Source organism: Callithrix jacchus, chromosome 17 (genome assembly GCF_049354715.1).
Source record: "Callithrix jacchus isolate 240 chromosome 17, calJac240_pri, whole genome shotgun sequence".
Classification (NCBI taxonomy): Eukaryota; Metazoa; Chordata; class Mammalia; order Primates; family Cebidae; genus Callithrix; species Callithrix jacchus.
Window position 1 is genome coordinate 15,318,770 of NC_133518.1, and position 24,752 is coordinate 15,343,521.

The 24,752-nt window shown below is 39.3% G+C and overlaps 2 protein-coding genes across 12 annotated transcripts in view; both read left to right on the top strand.

The window, feature by feature from the left end:
* The window catches only part of PLD1 (phospholipase D1), a 231,114-nt gene that overhangs the window by 81,032 nt on the left and 125,330 nt on the right, over window positions 1-24,752 (top strand). For 7 of the 11 annotated variants that reach the window (XM_035278534.3, XM_078353837.1, XM_035278538.3 and 4 more), the window contains exons 4-8: window positions 3,187-3,332; window positions 3,842-3,947; window positions 5,656-5,721; window positions 13,363-13,421; window positions 14,514-14,606. In XM_035278534.3, the coding sequence (XP_035134425.2) occupies window positions 3,187-3,332; window positions 3,842-3,947; window positions 5,656-5,721; window positions 13,363-13,421; window positions 14,514-14,606 (470 nt within the window). The remainder of the gene's footprint in view (window positions 1-3,186; window positions 3,333-3,841; window positions 3,948-5,655; window positions 5,722-13,362; window positions 13,422-14,513; window positions 14,607-24,752) is intronic. The other 4 variants (XM_035278539.3, XM_078353841.1, XM_078353840.1 and 1 more) reach the window with 1 other exon arrangement.
* LOC144580030 (uncharacterized) lies at window positions 181-1,978 on the top strand. The gene is made up of 3 exons (XM_078354996.1): window positions 181-187; window positions 534-1,438; window positions 1,483-1,978. The coding sequence occupies exons 1-3, from the start codon at window positions 181-183 to the stop codon at window positions 1,849-1,851; spliced, it is 1,281 nt and encodes a 426-aa protein (XP_078211122.1). The 3' UTR covers window positions 1,852-1,978.

Genomic DNA, 24,752 nt, shown 5'->3' on the forward strand with positions numbered 1-24,752 from the left:
TAATCTCCATTCTTATATTCTTCTTCTTCTTCTTCTTTTTTTGAGACAAAGCTCTTTTTTTAAAAAAGGCATTAAGGCAAATTAATTGTAGTTCAACAAGTTGCAGAGTGCCTCTCTTAATCTTCTCTCCCCAGTTTTCTGTTTCATTTGGACTGTTGATGCATATTCATCCCACCTGGCATGGCAGGTATACGTCTACAAAACGTTTAGCTCTCCTAATGTTTATTTAGCATGAAAATGTTGGTGCTACATGGCTTTTAGAGAAAAAAAGCCAGGATACTGGACTGGCCAGTGCCATTACCCCAAAGCACTGTTGAGAAAATTCTGCAGGCATACTCTGCGTCTCTGACTGGTTCCTAGAAGACCATCCTTTAGTCCTCATTCACATGCTTTTTCATTGAACACTGAAAAGGCTTTGGAGTAAAATTTTTCAACAATCAAAGTTATGTCCTTTGAATGGACGAGAAGAAGCTGTTAGAGTAGCTACTTTTCTTTCCTGCCTGGATTTTGCAGTTGTTAAGTCTCTGGGGGAGGAAAGTTGCTGCAGGGTGGCGACCTTTGTCCCTTCAGGCTAATCTCTAGCCGTGGCAGAGTAAGGCCACCATTGCCTCCTGCCTCCAGGGAAGTACAGATTACTAACCAGCTGTCAGGCAGGCTTTGCCTTCCCTTCCTCCTTGTCTTTTGGAGGTGGCATGTTCTGCATTGCTCTCTGGGTGGTTTTGCCTGGTGCTGCTGTCCTGCTCCCTGCACACGTACTGACTCCCAGCTCACACCCACTCGCTGTCCCACTCCCTGCACATGTACTGACTCCCGGGTCACACTTACTTGCTGTCCCACTCCCTGCACACGTACTGACTCCCAGCTCACACCCACTTGCTGTCCTGCTCCCTGCACACATACTGACTCCCACGTCACACCCACTTGCTGTCCCACTCCCTGCACACGTACTGACTCCCAGCTCACACCCACTCGCTGTCCCACTCCCTGCACACGTACTGACTCCCAGCTCACACCCACTCATTGTCCCGTTCCCTGCACACATACTGATGCCCAGCTTACACTCACTTGCTGTCCCCCTCCCTGCACACATACTGACTCCCACGTCACACCCACTTGCTGTCCCACTCCCTGCACACGTACTGACTCCCAGCTCACACTCACTAGCTGTCCCACTCCCTGCACACCTACTGACTCCCAGCTCACACCCACTCGCTGTCCCACTCCCTGCACACGTACTGACTCCCAGCTCACACTCACTAGCTGTCCCACTCCCTGCACACCTACTGACTCCCAGCTCACACCCACTCGCTGTCCCACTCCCTGCACACGTACTGACTCCCGGGTCACACTCACTTGCTGTCCCACTCCCTGCACACGTACTGACTCCCAGCTCACACTCACTAGCTGTCCCACTCCCTGCACACGTACTGACTCCCGGGTCACACTAGCTGTCCCACTCCCTGCACACGTACTGACTCCCAGCTCACACCCACTCGCTGTCCCACTCCCTGCACATGTACTGACTCCCGGGTCACACTCACTTGCTGTCCCACTCCCTGCACACGTACTGACTCCCAGCTCACACTCACTAGCTGTCCCACTCCCTGCACACGTACTGACTCCCGGGTCACACTCACTAGCTGTCCCACTCCCTGCACACGTACTGACTCCCAGCTCACACCCACTCGCTGTCCCGCTCCCTGCACACGTACTGACTCCCAGCTCACACTCGCTGTCCCACTCCCTGCACACGTACTGACTCCCAGCTCACACTCACTCGCTGTCCCACTCCCTGCACACGTACTGACTCCCAGCTCACACTCGCTGTCCCACTCCCTGCACACGTACTGACTCCCAGCTCACACTCACTCGCTGTCCCACTCCCTGCACACGTACTGACTCCCAGCTCACACCCACTCGCTGTCCCACTCCCTGCACACGTACTGACTCCCGGGTCACACTCGCTTGCTGTCCCGCTCCCTGCACACGTACTGACTCCCGGGTCACACTCACTAGCTGTCCCACTCCCTGCACACGTACTGACTCCCGGCTCACACCCACTTGCTGTCCCACTCCCTGCACACGTACTGACTCCCACGTCACACCCACTCGCTGTCCCTCTCCCTACACATGTACTGACTCCCGGCTCACATCCACTCGCTGTCCCTCTCCCTGCACACGTACTGACTCCCACCTCACACCCACTTTGGCGTCAGCCTCTGGTTTAGGCTTTCCCTGTGAGTTGAGTCCATGTCTCCTTGATACACCATGAGCATAACTCAGTTAGAAATGTCTCTAAGATGAGCTTTGTTTTCTTATTTTGCCTGCCAGCTTTTAGATTGAAAGATAATAATGTGGGGGTAAATGACAGACTCTAGAGCTAGACTGCATGGTTTAATTCAACTGTGCCTTGTGATCTTGAACGAGTGACTCAAACTATCGGTTTCTGATTTTTCTTCTGAATAAGGGTTATAACTCTGCTTACTTTGTAGGTTTGTTATGAAGATTCAGTAATAATAATAAGTATGTATTATATTGTATTATTATGTGTTATGAGATGTATTACTAGGTATTATACAGAGCATACAAGTATTCACTGTATACACAGTACTGCAGTCACTTTCTCCACCCAGCCCTCCTTAACACTGGTGGTTCCTTGGAGTAGGTGGATGGTATAGACAAGGCTGGACCTTGGAATGTGTTTCAGAAGAGGAGGAAAGAAGGCATGTCATACCATTTCTGAAGGAAAAAAAGAGCTAAGATGGCACTCCTAGTACACAACACCTCTCACCCCTGCCAATTGCCTGGTTCACTGCTTATATTTGTGGACTGGACCCCTGAAGGCTAATTAGAACCTTCTCTCATCGTCTCCCCCAACTAGTTCCTTGTTTCGGGTGTGTGCACGTGGATGCACACACACACATATGTTGGAGGAATAGCATTTGTAGGAGTAGCTCTTGTGTGTGATTGGAAGTTTGTCTTATGTAATTGATCAAGTGAACATTTAGAGAATATTATTTCTGTAAATGGCTGCTTTTGAGAAAATTTACTTAAGTACTTACACAAAGAAGTAGGCTGGGCTTAAGTATACCTCCCTCTTACTTACTATTTAAATATTGTTCATTGAAAGCTTTTGGAATTTTTCTTGTTATCTAAAATATCAAACATTTTTATGTATCACCGTAGGTACCGAGTATTAATCTTTACACTATTGAATTAACACATGGGGAATTTAAATGGCAAGTTAAGAGGAAATTCAAGCACTTTCAAGAATTTCACAGAGAGCTGCTGAAGTACAAAGCCTTTATCCGCATCCCCATTCCCACTAGAAGGTACCCATTTTGGAATTAATTATGCCAGTATACAAGTTGTATGGAAAGTGTGTTTTGGCTGCGTGTGGTGGCTTACACCTGTAATCTCACCACTTTGGGAGGCTGAGGTAGGAAAATCACTTGGGGCCATGAATATGAGACTAGTCTGGGTAACATAGCAAGACCTCCTCTCTGCAAAAAATGGAAACATTTAGCTGGATGTGGTGGCATGTGGTGGTAGGTAGTAGTCCTCGCTACTTGGGAGACTGTGACGGAAGGATTGTTTAAAGCTGCAGTGAGCTATGATCACACCACTGCCCTCCAGCCTGGGCAACAGAGCAAGACCCCATCTCTAAAATAAATAAATAAAAAGTCTATTTAATTCACAGTATAGGCTAACTAGTCTATTGTTGGTAGATATTTTCACTTAAGTCGTCTCTTAAAAATATGCCATCTCATGAAAGGTACACTGAAGTCATAGTCAAAGACTAATTTAATAAGTATTTGCATTCTGGGTGTTTGTGTTTTAGACACACATTTAGGAGGCAAAATGTCCGAGAGGAGCCTCGAGAGATGCCCAGTTTGCCCCGTTCATCTGAAAACATGATGAGAGAAGAACAATTCCTTGGCAGAAGAGTAAGTGGCTTCACTATTCTGTTGTTTTGAACATACTTTTGCAGTGCTGTAGAAACATAGCATCTGCCCAGGGGTGAAGTAGGTGTGGCTGCAACTCCTCCCATCCACTCATCCATCACCCAGGCTGGTTTAGCTTTTCTGGAACTAGTTAGGCATTTCCTTCTTTTCTCAAGCCATATAGTGGCTGCATTTTCTCAGAAGAGGAAGAGTGTTCTTGGTTAGGACTTAACATTACGGAGAAGCTGTTCTTCCTGCTAGAACATCCTTGGGCTTGTTGTGAGTTAAAGATTGAACTCGTTGTGGGTTTTGAGATCTACTTTTTAAAATAATATGTTTCCATATATGAGCTTCTGTGTTTATAATAGCTCATCTTAAATATTTGTAAAATCTCATTCCTAAACTATAGTGGAGCAGTCAGGGTCTGAGAAGAGTACAGCAGAGTACAGACAGGCACACACTCCTGGACAGAAGACTCCAGAGGAGGGGCGCTTCCGCCTGCCCTGCGTCCGAGATGGGTGCTGCGGAGTGTGGATGATTCACTTTTTTCTTTTTTTCTTTCTTTCTTTTTTTTTTTACTAGAAAATGAACAAGTATTTGTTAATTTCCGTGGGTTCTGTTTTGTAATCTGAAACGTTTATGTTCCAGAGGGAACGTTTGATTTCTCCTTTGTAGTTGTCATCTTGTTTAACTGCCTTAGTAGGTGTCTGGGCCAAATATTTTCCAAGATACCTAGACATATAAAAATAGATAGTTGGCTCACGCCTGTAATCTCAGCACTTTGGGAGGCCGAGGTGGGCACATCCCAAGGTCAAGAGATCGAGACCATCTTGGCCAACATGGTGAAACCCCGTCTCTACTAAAAATACAAAAAATCAGCTGGGCGTGGTGGCATGTGCCTGTAGTCCCAGCTACTTGGGAGGCTAAGGCAGGAGAATTGCTTGAACCCGGGAGGGGGAGGTTGCAGTGAGCCTAGATCGCGCCACGGCACTCCAGCCTGGCGCCTGGTGACAGAGCAAGACTCTGTCTCAAAAAATAAAAAAAAATAAAAAAAAAAGAAAGTTTTGGTTTACTGTGTGCACATGTATGAGTTCAACTGAAAATGATGCTTAGCGATTCAACAAAACCATGCTGGATTTTATATCATGGTCACTATGATTGACATATGTTGCTCCAGTGCCCCAAGCCTACATCCCTCTTCTCCTCATCTCCCCCCACATATGGTTTAGCATATTTAAAATCAGTACATTTTACTAGAAAGTCTTTAACCTTTCCCCACTTTTCTTTTCCTGAAAAGCTGTTTAAAAATTGTAGTGTATCTTTTATAATAAGTCCAGTGTTAGAATTGAAAAACATCTTAAGTTTTTGGTAATATCAACAAATGCTTTAAAAAGTTACTATGAGCAAGTCCTGCTTTATAATAGCTATGGAGGATTAAAAGAATATATAACTCAGGGCTTGTCAACAGTTTATAGAAGACCTAAGCATATGGAAAGTTTAAATAGCAATAAGATATTTAAATAATAGTTCAAAAGAATTATGGAAATAACACTTGGATGCTATTCAGGATTCTTTGCCCCATGATTATACTGATAAATAATTGAATAACTTATAGAAGATGAAAATGATGATCTCATCATTGTCACTACTGTTTAATTTTTTAAAGTAAGTATGACCATGTTAACACGTATCTAAAATATTTGCATTACAGAAACAACTGGAAGATTACTTGACAAAGATACTAAAAATGCCCATGTATAAAAACTATCATGCCACAGTAAGTACTGGTCAGTGATTTCAGTTTGAAGTAATTTTCACTATAGTAAATTGTCAGCTAAATTTTGGATCATTTTATTAACACAAGTGATTATATCCACATTTACATTTGTCCTTGAATTAACATAAATTAAGTGAATACAAAGATGATTGGACAGCAAGGATTCAGTTTACAATGGTGTCATGCTGTTTAAAAAATGTTGAATAGGGGGCCGGTCGCGGTGGCTCACGCCTGTAATCCCAGTACTTTGGGAGGCCGAGGGGGGTGGATCACGAGGTCAACAGATCGAGACCATCCTGGTCAACATCGTGAAACCCTGTCTCTACTAAAAATACAAAAAATTAGCTGGACATGGTGGCGTGTGCCTGTAATCCCAGCTACTCAGGAGGCTGAGGCAGGAGAATCGCCTAATCCCAGGAGGCAGAGGTTGCGGTGAGCCGAGATCGTGCCATTGCACTCCAGCCTGGGTAACAAGAGCGAAATTCCGTCTCAAAAAAAAAAAAAAAAAAAAAAAATGTTGAATAGAACTTAATATGTCTTTAAGAATAGATTTATATGAACTTAAAATGTTGCTGTAGGCTAGATTATCTAGAAATCAACCTTCTTCTCTTCTCAGGTTTCCCGGAAAGTACCAAAAAGCATGTTTAGCTCCAAAGAATAAATGTTGAGTAGGAAGTGATGAAAACAGTTGAGGGGCGTTGAGTGCCCAAGGATTTTGTGATGCGCAGGGAGACGCCATCTGACTGGTTTCTGATGCCTGTTAAAGGCCTGTCTTTTCATGTGAAAGTGAGAAGCATGGGGAAAGCTAGGAAAGAAAAAACCCTTGAGGAATCCAAGTAAAGACAGAAGAGGTGATGGGGCTTAGATGCAGCCACAGAGAGTAAGCTTGGGGTGTGCAGCTGGCAAGCAGGGTGGGAGTAGGTTTTCTAGTGTCAGCAAACAATTAGCTCTGCGCCGTTAAAGGTGGGGTGTTTTTAAAGGTTTAGCCTTCGGTTATCCAGAGGTCTGGATAACTGAGAATGCCCTGGTTTATTATATGTGTGTATACATTTGCATGAATTATATGGTGATGGGGGTTATATGCATCTATATTATATATGTGCAGAACTCAAGAGTTGGTGCAATTGTGATTTGGCCGCTAGTTGAGAGAAGGGCATGAAATAAACACATAAACAGAAAGAGGAAAGACCTTAGTATATTTTGGAGAAGATGTGAGAGCCCTTGGCTCTAAGTTTCTCATGACAGGAGCTGCCTTCCTGCTGCCTTTCAGCATGCAGTCCGCAGTCTGGTCCAACTATACACCCAGCTGGTCCCCTTTGCACACAGCTGACCTGAGTCTAGGTGGTCACTACTTACTTCCTGCAGCAACTTGCACTGGGGCGTTCAATGGACTTGAAGGAGCTTCAAGTCCTGGAGAGCTTAAAAAACCTGGGGAAGGATTTTCTCAGGAAAACAGGAATTTCAGTTCTACCAGAGGATCTCAGGAGAAGGATGATGGGAGGCGGGGGTTTCCTTTCTTCTAGGACTCAGGAACTTGTATTGTTGAAATAACATAATAAATACGAATACTACCACTGTGGTTATTAAAAGTGACATCTCCTGTTGTATTGTCTGAAATCAGACATGCTATTTTCTTTAATAGACAATGATTTAAATGTGTATTAGTATTCCTATGCAATAATATTCCTTTTCTTTTACTTTTCTGCCTGCCTGTGACTTTACTTTTACTATTTCTTTTGGCTTTATCCGTTCTTGGTGAGTTCATTCTTCTCTTTTCATGTACTTTTCTACATCTGGGATTCTACTATTGACTGAAGAATGTTTATATTTATAAAATGTTCATTTTAATTACTTTTCCAGTCATAAAAATATTTTCAAAGTTAAGCCATATTGTATTTAGAAGTTCCAGAGTGACTTATAAACATTTCCTTTGGAAGGGAAAGCCTCCTTAGCAACTGACTGAACAGATTCTCCCTCTCATTTTTGACGGTTACTGAGATTATTCTCTCCAAAGCTGAATTGTTCAATATGATTCCAGCATAGGATACAATTTCATTACATTAATTCTCTTACATTCTTTTTTTTTTTTTTAATGTAGTCTGGCCTAAAGACCAGATCTGTAGGCCTCTGCCTCATTTGTGAAATGAGATTGGAGTCCATGTGTTTTCTTCAATTATTGCGGAAAATACTAAAAAGTATCTGTAAAAAGCATATTAAAAGTTATTTTAAGATGCATATAATAAATTTATACTTACATAATAAAATAAATTTATTTTAAGGTAATTCAGGTCTGTAAGCAGATGGAATCAAGGATCATAGGTCAAGGGACTGAATAGGATATGATCTTAATCTCTATAGGGCCATCCAAATCTGTATTTGGAACAAGTGTGTTTAACAAATAGCTCAAGTGATCCTTATCATCAGGAGTTTGAGAACTAAACTAAAATGCTGTGATCAGCTTAGAAATGTCTTGGTAAAATTATACCACTTTAAAAAGTGGAGATAGGGCTGGGCATGGTGGCTCATGCCTACAATCCCAGCATTTTGGGAGGCTGAGGCGGGCAGATCACCTGAGGTCAAGAGTTCAAGACCAGCCTGGAAAATATGGTGAAACTCTCTGCTAAAAATACAAAAGTTAGGCCGGATGTGGTGGCTCATGCCTGTAATCCCAGCACTTTGGGAGGCTGATGTGGGTGGGTCACGAGGTCACCACATCGAGACTATCCTGGCCAACATGGTGAAACCCCGTCTCTGCTAAAAATACAAAAATTAGCTGGGTGTGGTGGCACACACCAGTAGTCCAGCTACTCTGGAGGCTGAGGCAGAAGAATTGTTGAACCCAGGAGGCAGAGGTTGCAGTGAGCCAAGATTGCACCACTGCACTCCAACCTGGAGACAAAGCAAGACTCTCTCAGAAAAAAAAAAAAAAAAAAAAAAATTAGCCTGGTGTGCTGGTAGGTGCCTGTAATCCTAGCTACTTGGGAGGCTGAGACAGAAGAATTGCTTGAACCTGGGAGATGGAGGTTGCAGTGAGCTACGATTGTGCCACTGCACTCCAGCCTGAGCCACAGAGCAAGACTCTGTCTCAAAAAAAAAAAAAAAGATGGAGATTTATTATAAAGGTCTTTGTATAATAGGATTTTCCTCAAAGGAATTTGGTTTTGGGTTCAAAGCACTGACTTTATTTTTCTTAAATGACCTTTGAAATTAGACATGGACAGTTCTTTTCTCTCACTTTTGTATAGTTGTTGGTTGGGTTTGTGCTCAGAACTTTTCTCTGTGAAGACTTGCTCTGCTTTGAATTCTTTTTTTTCCTTCTTGTGGTTCTGCAAAACAGAGCTTCTCCTAGTGTTTTAGTGTAGTCATCGTCAGGCAGTTAATTGGTGATTTGTTCGGTTTTCTTTGCTCATTTGTAAAATGGGGACAAACGTATTTCCCCTTTTCTCTAAGCATAAATACATTTAAAAATAGCAGTATCTGAGGTGTGTAATAACATGACAAAAAAATCTCAAACTGGAATTCCTTTTGTATTCTGAAATTGCATTAGTGCTGGCTGTAGTGGAGAACTCACTAGCAAGGCATTTTAATAAGTAACTGGAAAATCCTTATCTTCCAGGGAAGTAAAATAAGAGGAAAAAGGAGCAATAAATGTACCTTTTTCATACTTGAGATTAAAATCTAGAAATGGAACAAATTGCACAATTTCCAAGAGAAGGGCCCTAAGCTGATAGGATGGTATCTCTACCTTGAAGTAAATCATTTAACTCATGTGACTCAGATTCTTATCCCCAAGAAGGTAATGACTTTGAAACCTTGAATAAAACATCCCACAGATCAATAATACTGCGTTCACCTCTCCCTTGTTTTGTAGAATGAACTTGAACTTGAGGGGAAGACTAGATTAAGAATAAACATGCACACAGTGTTTTTATTCCAACAGGGAAAAGCTGTACTATTTGAACAGCTGAGTCTTCAAATTAAGGGAAGTGTTTTCTTTCTTATGATTGAGTCTTCGCGTTAAGAAGGACTTGAGGCCTTTGTCCACCCTCCCAGTTTCTTTCATAGATTAGGTGTCTTCTTTGCTCTCTGCCTTTCCTGGAGTACCAGAGTCTACAAGGACATTGCCCAACTCAATGCTTTTACCTTCCTTATATCTGATGATTTTTCACCTGGCTGTTTGCTTGAGTTTTTGCTACCTGGGAAATAAAAGGAGCCTCTGAAAGTCACTCATCTCTTACTATACAAAAATGAGCAGTAGAGGCAGTGTGTACGTGATTGCCAAGTAATTTTCAGGCTTTTTTGTTAACCATAGGGTTTGTTGCTTGTCTTTTGAAATGGAAGTATTTTTGCTTCTCTGTTTCTCTAATTTTTTACGTATCCAATTGGTAGATCATGTTGGAATTTTTAAATTGAGATCACTTTTTATCTAGTGTCAAGAACATTATTTCATTGCATATTTTACAAATTTCTTTCCCAAAAAATGAAGACAAAAAGGCATTGATTATATGTTACTCAGAAGATCAATGGAATAAGTCTTGTGAAATATTGTTAGGCTAAGTTGATCTTTAGATTCTTATTCCTGGGAGTCACCTGCCCATATGGAGGGTGGAATTCATATCAATGAAGACATACTAAGAAGTGTGGAGAACATCATCTTTGTTAAATTTCAATTTTTATTAGTTAGGTACGCCTCTCAGTTGACCTTGACACATTTACTTTCGATTTGATAACTCTGTATTAGAAAAATGTTTATTTCCAAGTGTGTTTTTTTCTGTATAATAGGGCAGGTTCCTTCTTGAAATCTCTCTCCAGTCAAACTTTACTAAGCTATTAGGATAAATTAAATTTCATATTATTAATGTAGAACTTTTAATTTTCTCCATTATTAAAGTGTGCTTTTCTACTTAGATGAGAGTCTTTACACTTAGCAATTTTGTTATGATATTCCAAAAGTTATGATTTCTGAATGATTTCAGAGAATATTTCTGTTGTCAACTATATGATAATAACAGCGATATAAATAAGAAAATATCCGGGCATGAGATGAGTGGCTCCCGTGCTTTTTGTTTTCATTTCGTGTTCTTCCCTTAGGCTGTTCTGTGACTTTGCATAAGTTAGTTGTGTCCCTGTAGTAGAGTATATCCTTCAAGTGTCAGCTAGGACTGGCATTATTTGTCTCTCTCTAGAGATAAAAGGAAAAGTTAGGATTTTGAAATATTGTGGATTTTATGACTGACAATCTGTGTGTCATTTCTAATAACCCATGGGTTACTACATTTTCTAATTAAGCATTTTCACAAACCAGATAAAAATGCATGATACTGAGTGAATTACTTGTTTATATGACAGAAAATTTAAAGACCTTGAGGGTTTTTTTGTTTGGTTTGCTTTTTCCTTTTTTTTTTTTTTTTTTTTGAGACAGTCTCCCTCTGTCATCCAGGCTGGCGTGCAGGGTTGCAGTCTCCACTCACTGCAGCCTCTGCCTCTGGGGTTCAAGTGATTCTCCTGCCTCAGCCTCCTGAGTAGCAGGGATTACAGGCATGCACCGCTCCGCCTGGCTATTTTTTTGCATTTTTAGTAGAGACGGGGTTTTGCCATGTTGGCCAGTCTGCTGTTGAACTCTTAAACCTAAGTTATCTACCCATATTGGCCTTCCAAAATGCGGGGATAACAGGTGTGAGCCACCATGCCTGTCTGAGACCTTGACTTTTTACATTCTCAATTTAAAAAATGCTATATGAAGATGTGTTTAACTTAGGATTTTTAAAAGATATTTAAGTCCTTTTGAATTTTAAAGACCTATTTTCTGCAAATAACCCTAAGAAAAGAGAAAAATTTATGCATTTAAATGAACCTTACAAGGATAGACAGCTTTCAGATATTTGTAATTTTTTTTACAAGAGTAGTGTTAGATACATCTAGTCACATATAAAACTTTCATGGAAAACTTTCGTTGTGGTTTGTTAATCCCATTTATAAACCTAGTCCAAATATCCCTGCATCTGTGATGTCATATCAACTAGGAAGTGGTCACCCTCTACTACTCTATACCTCGGTAACTACTTTCACATGTATCTAATGCAGTTCATCTTATAGAACTTCATTGAGGGAAGTGTTTTCCGTGTCTAGTCTCTCATCTGCTTTCTAATGCTGGAGAGTATCTTTTTAGTGTTTGTTTTTCTATCAACGTTGTTATTGACATAGTCTAAGGATCTGAACTTATTGTTGGTCACTTTTTAAAAAAATCTGCAAATCTGCATATGCTAAACACTACAGAATGTTGATTTGGTTTTTTAGCCTCTATGCCTCCACATTTACATCTAGCTCTTACCTACCTAGAATGTGCAAGGAACTCAATTCGAGTAAGATAAATGTTGAAGGACTTTTTGCTTTTGCAGCTTAGTTTTGAGGACGCTGACTTTGGTCTGACTTCATGGTGAGTTAATCATACTGAGTTAATCCCTCCCTGACTATGTGACCTTGGACAACTTCCTTGACTTCTCTAAAACAGAGGCTGGCAAACTAGGCTCGTGGACCAAATCCAGCCCATTGGCCATTGCCTGTTTTTGTATGTTCTGTGAACTAAGAATAGTTTTTATATTTTTAAGTGGTTGGAAAAAATCAAAAGAAGAATACTGTTTTGCGACACATAAAAATTAGATTCTCTTGGTATTTTACATCCATAAATAAGGTTTTATTGGAACACAGCCACGGTTATTCATTTATGTATGTGCCTATGGCTATTTCCACACCACAATGGCAGAGCTAAGTGGTTGCAACAGGGAACGTATGCCTACAAAGCCCAAGATACTTCCTCTCTGGCTCTTTGCAGAACATTTTTGCTTACCCCTACTATAAACCTCAGCTTCCTCTTCTGTGCAATGGGAAAAATAGCACTTGCTTCAAAGGGGTTTGAGATAGTGCATGAAAAATGGGTAGTATGATACCAACACATAGCACTCAGTAGATATAGCTGCAGTTGTTGTTATAATATTTACAGTTTTCAACCTTCTAATACAGTGAAGGTGGGCCTAAAATTCTCTTCAACTCATTAAAAATAATTCTTTTAGTGATGCCTGATGTTCAAAGCACTCTCTTTTCAGCCTACATTGCTGTGTAATTTTTCATTCTTTTCCTTCATCTTATTCACTGTAGTCCAACTGTATATCCTATAACCTTGGAACTTCTGTTCTAGCCCCCCATTCATCTCTCATTTCTGTGTGCCCAAAAATCCAGTCCATCTTCCAGATCCTGCAGATACCACTCCCTTCTCACATTCTTTTATTGTTTGAGTGTACACTGTGCCACACAATCCCCACCCCGTACAACAAAAACAAACAATAAGAGAATATTGGGAATAAACTCTCTCTTTCTCTCTCTCCAAGCTTCTTGACTATTTTATCTCTACATCTTAGAGCACACATCACTCTCTTGAGATTTAGAAGGTCGAGTAGGGTGCGTCTGAATAATTTATATACGTCTAATCTGCAGTGTTTGAGGGCAGTGCCATTATTATGGATCTGTATAGTCTGTGGAGTACACCAAACAGTATTTACACACAGCTATACCTAATACATGCTTTGTAATGCATACATTTGAATTTCTTTGCTTGCTAAAGTTGGATTTTTTACCTCTTTTCAGGCAGAGTTTCTTGATATAAGCCAGCTATCTTTCATCCATGATTTGGGACCAAAGGGCATGTAAGTTCCAATGAACGTTGAAAGAGAAATATGGAAAGTTGATATGCATGAACACTTAACATAGCAGCATGCCGCGCTGATGGAGTCCTCCTGGCTTTACTGCTAGCTTCTCTTCTTGCCAGTAGAATTAGAGCAACTGATGGGATCTATTCATACGAGTCAGCATCTCCTGTGATAAATAATGGTAGCACCTGCTCCACGGTCTTTGCCACGTGCTTACAGCACAGATTCTTTCTAACCCAACAGTGGAAGTGTTCAATACCTATAGCAAGTATGATGTGTAGAAGAATACATTAAAAATCAAGTACATCAGATCTCCTTTTATAATCCCTTATAACATTAAATGTTTACTACTTATTTTGATGATTATTTTAAAATAATGCTATGTAAAATATGTTGTATAACCAGATGGAAATTTATGATCATTTTCTTTCACAGTATTAAAGCTTGAAAACATAAACAGCTTAACTTTCAAGTTCTAGTTAACAGCATTGTTAGTAGTTGTTCCAAATTTTTTTTTTGTTTAGCGTTTGTTACTGCTTTTTCTTGTCATGTTTTTTCAAAATTAAGATACTACTGTTTTCAAAACTAGTAGCTATGTTCTGCTTCCTTTGACATAGCTCAACTAGCTCAACTAGTTTTCTGGAACTATGTGTGAAGAGCCACAGAGATGGCCTGCCATCTGTGGGTGAGACACACCATGGTCTCAACAGCAGTGGAACCATCCCTGTGCAGGCATGTGGAAATGCATGGGGTCTCTTTTATTTTGTCACAGTGTCATCATGTTGAGGAGGGAACACTTAACATTTAGAGCCAGGAGACAGGATGCTTCAGGTCCTATGTGGTGCAAAACAGAATCATGCCACACTGAATGCTGAAGGACTATATCTAATGACTGTGTTTCAAGTTTACACTCTAGAGTACCCAGCCTAACAATTAGAGCACTGAGCTAGTTGAGAACGAGGAGGAGAGAGTAGGGAGGAAAGTCATGTGAGAATGAGATGGTTTATTTAGTCCCATGTTGGGAGGCTGTAAAAGCTAAGTGAGAGTGTGAAATTTGAAGGTGATGGGTTAATTTCATGTCTCTTTCAGAGAAGGTATGATAATGAAAAGATCTGGAGGACACAGAATACCAGGTTTGAATTGCTGTGGCCAGGGAAGAGCCTGCTACCGATGGTCAAAAAGGTAGGAAGTAGTGACTTTTGTGTGCTAGTTTGTTTTAATACACTGGGTATTTGGGCTGGTATAACATACCAGTTTTAAATTATAAATCCTCAAAAGCCATGGCAGAACAAACTTTTAATTATATTTTAAAATCCAAGTTCCAGCATTCATTGAAATATACCCAAAGCTGATCTCGTAGCCAAAGCATACAAATTACATATGTGAAAACCCAAGGACACAATCCAATTGGGCTGCCAGAATTGGCTAGCCAAAGAAGATGTACAAATGGCCATTAAGTATATGAAAAGATGCTCAACATTACTAGTCGTTAGGGAAATGTCAATCAAATCCACAATGAAATACTATTTCACACCTGTGAGGATGGCTATAATGAGAGAGATGGACAAAAACAAATGCTGGTGAGGATGTAGAGAAACTAGAATATTTTCTGTAGAGAAACTTCAGATATTGCTAATGGAAATGTAAAATGCCGCAGCCACTTTGGAAAACACTCTGGCAGCTCTTTAAACTGTTAAACATAGTTACCACATGTCCCAGCAATACCAGGGATTCACCCAGGAGAACTGAAAAACATATGTCTATACCAAAACTTTTTCATAGCAGTATTATTGATAATAGCATTACAAGTGGAAACAACTCAACTGTTCATCAATTGATGAATGGATAAACAAAGTGTGGTATTCCCATACAGCGCGATATTAACCAGCCATAGAAGGAATAAATCACATCAAGTTAAAAAGCTTCTGCACAGCAAAGGAAACAATCAACAAAGTGAAGAGATAAACCACAGAATGGGAGAAAATACTTACAAACTATCCATCTGACAAGGGATTAATAACCAGACTATATAAGGAGCTCGACTAACTCTGTGGGAAAAAAATGTAATAATTTGATTTAAAAATGGGCAAAAGATCTGAATATACATTTCTTGAAAGGAGACACACAAATGGCCAACTAATGTATGAAAATTGTTCAATATCACTGATCGTCAGATAAATGCAAATGAAAACTACAATGAGATGTTGTCTCATGCCAGTTAAAATGGCTTTTATCTAAAAGACAGGCAATAGCAAATGCTGGTGAGGATGTGGAGAAAACAAAGTCCTCATACACTGTTGATGGGAATGTAAATTAGTACAATGACTATGGAGAACAGTTTGGAGGTTTCTCAAAAAACTCGAAATTGAGTTACCATTTGATGTAGCAAATCCACTTCTAGGCATACACCCAAAAGAAGGAAATCAGTATGTCAAAGAGCTATCTGCACTTCCATCTTTATTGCAGCACTATTCACAATAGCCAAGATTTGGAAGCAATCCAGGTGTTCAACAGATGAATGGAGAAAGAAAATATGGTACATATACACGATGGAGTACTAGCCAGCCATAGAAAAGAATGAGATCCTGTCATTTGCAACAGCATGGATGGATCTAGAGGTCATTATGTTAAGTGAAATAAGCCAGGCACAGAAAGACAATCTTAGCATGTTCTCAGTTACTTGTGGAAGTTAAAAATTAAAACGGTTGAACTCATGGAGATTTTCAGAGGCTGGGAAAGGCAGTCTGGAGTGGGTAGTGGGGATGGTTAATGGATACAAACAAACAGGATAATTAGGATCTAGTATTTGATGGACCAACAGGTGACTATGGTCAATCATAATTTAATTGTACATTTTAAAATAAGAGTGTAATTAATTGTAGCATAAAGGATAATGCTTGAGGTGATGGATACCCCATTTATCCTGATGTGATTATTACACCTTGTATGCTTATAGCAAAATATATACCCCATAAATATATAAGCCTATTATGTACCCACAAAAATTAAAAATAAATTATTTTAAAAAGAAAGGAATGAAGACTACTGATGGTCATGGAGTTTCTTTATGGGGTGATGGAAATATACTGAAATTAGATAGTAGTGATGGTTGCACAACTTTGTGACTATGCTAAAACCATTGCATTGTATACTTTTAAAACGTAAGTTTTATGAAATGTGAATTATATCTGAATTCATATTAAAAAATTAAATGAAAAAGGATATGAAGTTCTGATACATGCTACAATCTGGATGAGCCTTGAAAACATGATAAATGAAAAAATCTAGATACAAAAAGGCACACATTATATGATTCCTATTTATGTGAATGTTTGGAATACAAATCTGTAGAGACAGAATTAGATAAACCGTTTCCAGGGAATGGGGAGGAGATTGCTTTCTGCTAATTTGATACTGGTATGGGGCTTGTTTTTGGGACAATGAAAATATTTTGGAATAATAGTGGTGATGGTTATTCAACTTTGTGAATATGCTAAAAATCAAACTGAACTATATATATAAAAAAAAACAAGTAAAATTGTGCAGACTTCAGGGATGATACTTTTGGACTATATTTGTGAAAAATATTTATCATGGTAAGTGTCATATAGACAGACAACTTTATATCTTTTTTTTTTTTTGAGACAGCGTCTCACTCCGTCACCAGGTGCCAGGCTGAAGTGCAGTGGTGCGACCTCGGCTCACTGCAACCTCCACTTCCTGGGTTCAAGCAATTCTCCTGCCTCAGCCTCCTGAGTAGCTGGGACTACAGGCACAGGTCACCACGCCCAGCTAATTTTTTTGTATTTTTAATGGAGACGAGGTTTCACCATGTTGGCCAGGATGGTCTCAATCTCTTGACCTCGTGATCCATCTGCCTCGGCCTCCCAAAGTCTTACCAACTAAAATCTCCTTGTGGATATAAAACAATATCATATGATTCTTGTCTGTATCCCTCAAGTTTTGTACATAATAGGCAATAACTGTTTGTTGCAATAGCAATTTTGAAAAACTAGTAAAACACTTAAAAATCAGTTATCAATATCTTTTATCTATATATAATATTTCCCCGAAATTGAAAATGATAAATGTATTTTATGTGTAAATGTTTAATTGAGCTATGTGTATATTTAAAAATACATAAAACGAATACTGGCATCTACCTTTGCACATATCGATTTAAGATATACTATCAATGAAAAATACCATTAAGTTCGGCCTTTACTTTCAGGGCTTTGAAAGGACAGAAGAAATTACAAGGCTGAGGTGGGTGGATCACCTGAGGTCAGGAGTTTGAGACCAACCTGCCAATGTGGTGAAACCCCATCTCTAAAAAAAAAAAAAAACAATTAGCTGGGTGTCGCAGCACATATCTGTAATTCCAGCTACTTGGGAGGCTGAGGCTGGAGAATGGCTTGAACCCAGAAGACAGAGGTTGCAATGAGCTGAGATCCTGCCATTGCACTCCAGCTTGGGCAACAAGAGTGAAACTCCATTAAAAAAAAAAAAAAAAAATTAAGGAAAATATCAGAAGATTAAAATTAAGAACACTGGAAGTTTTTGTTATGGAAAACAATTTTACTAAAATAAGAAGGAAAATAATATACTAGAAAAAGTATTTGCTTTCAAATACACTTCTCTAACTTCTAGAAACTTGGGGATTCCTCTGACCACTCCTCCCTAGTCATTAACTTTGCCCAAATCAGCTGCTACATGCCAACCACAGTTTTCAGACTGTAACCTTAAGCATTCGTGGTTCTTTGACTAGAGATTCTCTAGGCTGTCAGAACCCACCCATGTGCACAGCAGACTAGGAAGTATCAACAGCTGCCCAGAGATGCCATCAGCCAAGAACTGATTGGAGTCCAGCCTCCTCCCTCTACCTCAGTTGGGATGATTCTGTGGTATTTTCTACAGTCTCCCAAAACTCCCCAGCTGGCTTACAGCACAGTTGCCCACAATAAAATGCATGAAAATACACTCTCTGTGGATTCCTTCCTTGCTCTTTCTTTCTGTCCTTCCCTAATGGTGCTTCCTGGAGCCGCCTCCTTAGCAAAGTCCTTTATATACACACATCCTTATCTCATAGTTTATTTCTGGGGCAACCCAACCAAAGGCATCTACTGAAGGAACGGAAGCCATGGTCTGGTTTATTCAGTCAGGTATCGAGTGCCTAATGTATGTCAGATTGCGGCATACTATTGTGAGAACAGTAGTGAACAGGATGAAGTCTCTGTCCTCATGGAGTTCTGTTAGAGGGGAAATGCAGGCACTAAGCCAGCAACTAATGTAAATTGCATAGATTCAGGTAGTGATGAGAGTTCTAACGTGGAAAAACGGTTTGCAAGGGATTTGGAGATGGGAGAGAGTGACTTTAGCTCTGAGAGTCAAGGAAAGGCTCCTTGAAAACTGACTTTGGATTTAATCCTTATGAGAAGTAGCAGCTAGGAAAAATGAGGGAAAGACTTTGTTACTTAAAAGAAATATGTTCCCTCTTTTTAAACTTTGGATTAAATCATAAGTCAACCTGGACAATCTAAAAAGATACGATCCTCTCTGGAATGAAATGTATGCTCACTGCAAATTGTTTAAAATTTTCTGTGAAGATTAGAGCCCTAGTTCCATATTAATAATACATATTTCCTGAGTCACATTTTTGGGATTTAAAATACCAGAAATCATCTATAAATGATAAAGTATAGTTGACAAAATTAGTTTAAAAAGTTTCTCACAGTTGAAGACTTTTTTTTTTTTGAGACAGGATCTCACTTTGTCACCAAGGCTGGAGTGCAGTGGTATGATCTTGGCTCACTGCAGCCTCAACCTTCTGAGCTCAAGTAGTCCTCCCACCTCAGCCCCCCATGTGACAGGGATACAGGTGTGCACCACCACACCTGGCTAATTTTTGTATGTTTTGTAAAGATGGGGTTTTGCCATGTTGCCCAGGCTGGTCTCGAACCCCTGAGCTCAAGCAATCTGCCCACCTTGGCCTTCCAAAGTGCTGGGATTACAGATGGGAGCCACAGCACCTGGCCAAGAAGACTATTTTATTAATGTCTAAATGAGACTTACTTTTAAAGGTGACACTCCTTCATAACTTTTTTCATTTGTACCCATAAAAATACATTCTTATCACTTTTTAATTTATTCTATGTTGACAAATTGAAGTAAGGCAAACAAGGAAATTAAACTTTCAATCTGGTCTCATAATGACCTTATCTCAGAGTTGAGTTTAAAAACAAAGAGAAGATGTTTTCATTTCCTACAGTATAAAACATCTGCTTTAACAGCACATTTATTGAGCAACTTCTCTGCACCTGGTAGTAAGTTAAGTTTCTTATTTCAAATAATGTGTAAAGAAAAAGAGATATATAGATGTTAAGAAATAAATTTAGCCTTTATTAGGTGGTACAAAAGTAACTGTGGTTTTTGCCATTACTTTAGATTTCTTAGCACTTTCTTAGTGTTTAGTGAACTATGAGCTTTACCAATAATTAAAATTTTTAGACAGTGATAGTGTCTAAATAGTTTTATTTACTCTCTGGAATCCATTCATGCAACTGTTCTTTAGGGGAGATGGTGGCCTTGCCTGAAGGCTTGCTCTGGGCTGCTAGAAGATGATTCTAGGCATTGGGCAGATAGTGGTAGACATGACAGCCACATTCCGTGTTCCCAGAATCTTACTCTGTACTGTAGGAGACACTATAAACAAGCAGACAAATGCATCCAGATATACTGCAAAGAAGCTAAAGCAGGGCAACGTGATGCAGTAGAGGGTTGAGGCAGGGATGGTGAAGAATAGCTTTTTTTGAATCCAGTAGCCTGCTTGTAGAGAGGTTTGATTGACAAGAAGAGACCATCCATGGGATTGTCTAGAAGAAACAGTTTTTAGGCAGAGGAAGAGCAATGATAGAGCCCAAAGAAGAATTTCTTTAGAAATTCGAGACAACAGTAGGAGATGAGGCTGAGAAGGGGAGAGCTGGCTCAAGTGGGCTTATCTGCATTTTAATGCTGTGACAAGTAGTAACACAGGCAGGAAGTGTCTTTTTAAAACAGATCATAATCTCACATGGTTTGGAACAAGATTAATTATAATAGTTCACATGTATTGGGGCCAGGCACTGTGCTAAGCAAGTTCACGAGTCATTTCAGTTAATCCTTCATGAATACTTAGGAACCAGATGTCGTTGTTAGGTCCTCATGTTATATGTTTGATGTTATCCTCATGTTATAGATTTTGACATCATGTTCAGTCATTGAAGTTTGCACAAGCAATGAGTAGCAGGTGGAATTGGAGCCCAGGGAGGCTGACTTCAGGCAGGCACTTGATCCCTGTGCAGATGGTGCTGACTCCTAGAAGCCTGGTTGATCAAGCCTTTCCTGATATATATATTCCTGAGAAAGAAAAAAAATCTTATGAGGAGTGTTGCATCTATGTTAATAAAGGATATTGGCCTGAAGTCTTCTCTTTCTGTTGTGTCTCTGCCAGGTTTTGGTGTCAGGATGATGCTGGCCTTTAGAATGAGTTGGGTAGGAGTTCTTCCTTCTCACTTGTTTGGAATAGTTTCAGGAGGAATGGTATTAGCTCCTCTTTGTACATCTGATAGAGTTTGGCTGTGAATCTGCCTGGTCCTGGGCTTTTTGGTTTTGAATTTTGATTGGTAGGCTATTTATTACTGATTCTAATTCAGAGCTGATTATTGGTCCACTCAAGGATTCAGTTTCTTCCTGGTTCAGTCCTGGTGGGATGTATGTCTCCAAGAATTTATCTGTTTCTTGTAGATTTTCTAGTTTATGTGTATAGAGTTGTTCATAGTAGTCTCTGTCAGTTATTTGTATTTCTGTGGGATCAATGGTAATGTCCTCTTTGTCATTTCTAATTGTGTTTATTTGGATCTCCTCTGTCTTCTTCTTTATTAGTCTGTTTTTAGTCTATCTTATTAATTTTTGGAAAGAACCAACTCCTCGATTCATTGATCCTTTGTATGGTTTTTCATGTCTCAGTCTCCTTCCATCCACAATCCAACAACACATCAAAAAGCTAAACCATCATGATCAAGTAGGCTTTATCCCTGGGATGCAAAGTTGGTTCAACATATGCAAATTGATAAATATGATTCATCACATAAATAGAACTAAAGATAAAAATGACATGATAATCTCAATAGATGCAGGAAAGGCTTTTGATAAAATCTGACATCCCTTCATTTTAACAAACTTCAATAAACTATGTGTTGAAGGAACATACTTCAATGTAATAAGAGCCATCTATGACAGACCCACAGCCAACATCACAGTGAGTGGACAAGAGCTGGAAGCATTCCCCTTGAAAACTGGCTCAAGACAAGGATGCCTTCTGTCACCACTCATATTCAACATAGTATTGGAAGTCCTGGCCAGAGCAATGAGGCAAGAAGAAGAAATAAAAGGTATCCACATAGGAAAGGAGGAAGTCAAGCTATTCTTGTTTGCAGATGACATGATTCTACATCTAGAAAAACCCATAGTCTTTGCCCAAAAGCTCCTTGAGCTGATAAACAACTTCAGCAATGTTTCAGGATACAAAGTCAATGTACAAAAGTCACTAGCATTCCTATACACAAACAACAATCAAGCCAATTGTAAATGGAATTGCCTTCCAAACAAACCAGGAAGACAACCCCATTCACAATTGTCACAACAGGAAAAAAATACCTAGAAATACAGCTAACTAGGAAGGTGAAAGATCTCTATGAGAATTACAAAACACTGCTCAAAAAAATCAGAGGTGACACAAATGGAAAAATATTCCATGTTCATGGATAGGAAGAAACAATGTTATTAAAAAGTCCGTAATGCCCAAAGCAATCTACAGATTCAATGCTATTCCTCTCAAACTACCAATAACATTGTTCACAAAACTAGAAAAAACTATTTTAAAATTCATATGGAACCAACAAAAAGCCTGAATAGCCAAGGCAATGCTAAGCATAAAGAACAAAGCTGGAGACATCATGTTACCTGACTTCAAACTATTCTACAAAAAATACAAAATACAGTATGGTACTGGTATGAAAACAGACACATACACCAGTGAAACAGAATAGAGAGCCCAGAAATAATACTGCACACCTACAACCATCAAATTACTTGATATGTAGTGACTATTAAATACCTGATATCTAATGACTGTTAAATGACAATTAGCCTGATATCTAATGGCTATTAGAAGGAACAACTACAAAACACCAATGAAATAAATTGAAGAGGACCACAAGAGTTAATACTATTAAAATGACCATAGTATCCAAAGAAATCTATAGATTCAGTGCAACCTTATCAAAATACTAATGACATTTTCACAGAAATAGAAAAACAATCCCAAAACACACATAAAACCACAAAAGACCCTAAGTAGTCAAAGCAATCCTGAGCAAAAAACAAAAAACAAACCAAAGCTAGAGGCATCACACTACCTGACTTCAAAATATATTACGATGCTATAGTAACCAAAACAGTATGGTATTGGTATAATAACAGACGCATCCCAAGTAGAACAGAATAGAGAACTCAGAAATTAATCCATGTATCTATAGCCCACTGATTTTTCCGAAGGTATCACAAACATTATTTGAGGAAAGTGCACACTTTTCAATAAATAGTGCTGGGAAAACTGGAGATCCATATGCAAAATAATGAAACTAGACCTCTATTTCCCACCATATACTAAAATCAACTCAAAATGGATTAAAGACTTAATTGTGAGACCTGAAACTATAAAATTGCTAGAAGACATCATAGGGGAAATGCACCCCCATGTTTAGTGTAGCTCTATTCACAATAGCTAAAACACTGGTCTAGGCAAAGATTTTATGGCTAAGACTTCAAAAGCACAGGCAACAAAAAAATAGACAAATGATGGGACTATATTAAACTAAAAAGCTTCTGAACAGTAAAGGAAACAATCAACAGAGTCAAGACACAACTTGTACAATGGGAGAAAATATTTGCAAATTATTTATCCAAAAAGGGAATAATGTCCAGAATCTACAAGACACTCAAACAATTATATGGTAAAAACACAAATAATCCCTCTAAAAAGTGGGCAAACGATTTGAGTGGATATTTCTCAAAAGAAGACCTGCAAATGGCAAATAGATATATGAAAACATGCTCTACATCACTAGTTATTAGGGAAATGCAAATGAAAGCCACAATGAGATACTATCTCACCCCAGATGGCTGTGATCAAAAAGACACACACACAAAATAACCAAAGTCGGCAATGATATGGAGAAACAGGAACTCTTCTACACTGTTGGTGGGAATGTAAATTAGTACAGCCACTATGGAAAACAGTATGGAGGTTGCTCCAGAAACTAAAAACAGAACTACTGTCCAATCCAGCAATCCCACTACTGGGTATTTATCCAGAGGAAAGAAATTCAGTATATCAAAGGGATACACGTACCCCCATGTTTATGCAGAACTATTCACAATAGACAAAACATGGAATCAACTTAAGTGTCCATCAGGAGATGAATGGATGAAGAAATGTGGTGCATATACATAATGGATATTTATTCAGCCATAAAAAGAATGAAATCCTACATTTGCAGAAACATGATGGAACTGGAGGTCATTATATTAAGTGAAATAAATCAGGGACAGAAAGACAAACTTCGCATGTTCTCACTCAGATGTGAGAGTTAAAAAGGTTGATCTCATGGAGGAGGAGAGTAGAATGATGGTTAGCAGAGGCTGCGAAGGGTGGATGAGGGCTGAAGGGAGGTTGGTTTATGAGTACAAGCATACAGTTCGATAGAACGAGTAAGTGCTAGTGTTTGATAGTACAGTAGGGTGACCGTAGTTAATAGTAACTGATTGTGTATCTCAATATAGCTAGAAGTGAAGATTTGAAATGTTTCCAGTGCAAAGAAATGGGAGATGTTTGAGGTGATAGATATCCTGAATACCCTGATTTGATCATTACATGATGTCTACTTGTATCAAAATATCAGATGTACTCCATAAATATGTATAATTATTATGTATCAATTAAAATATTTTTTAAAAACCATTAAAAAACTCATCATAGTGAAAACAGAAATCATTACCTTTTTTATTCAGTCTTCAGCATCTAGTTATCAGTGCTAACCAGCGTATTTCCAGACTGCCACGACTTGGAGCAGCCGCGGTGGAGCTGTTTACATAGAACACATACAACATGAATGGCACCTGCTGGAGTTGAACAGCGCCCTGGCTGTGCTATAAGATACCCAGCCATCTTATTTCAGTTGCTGAACAAGACGATGTATTGATAAGCTTTTGTGAGAATTAGAGAAAAGC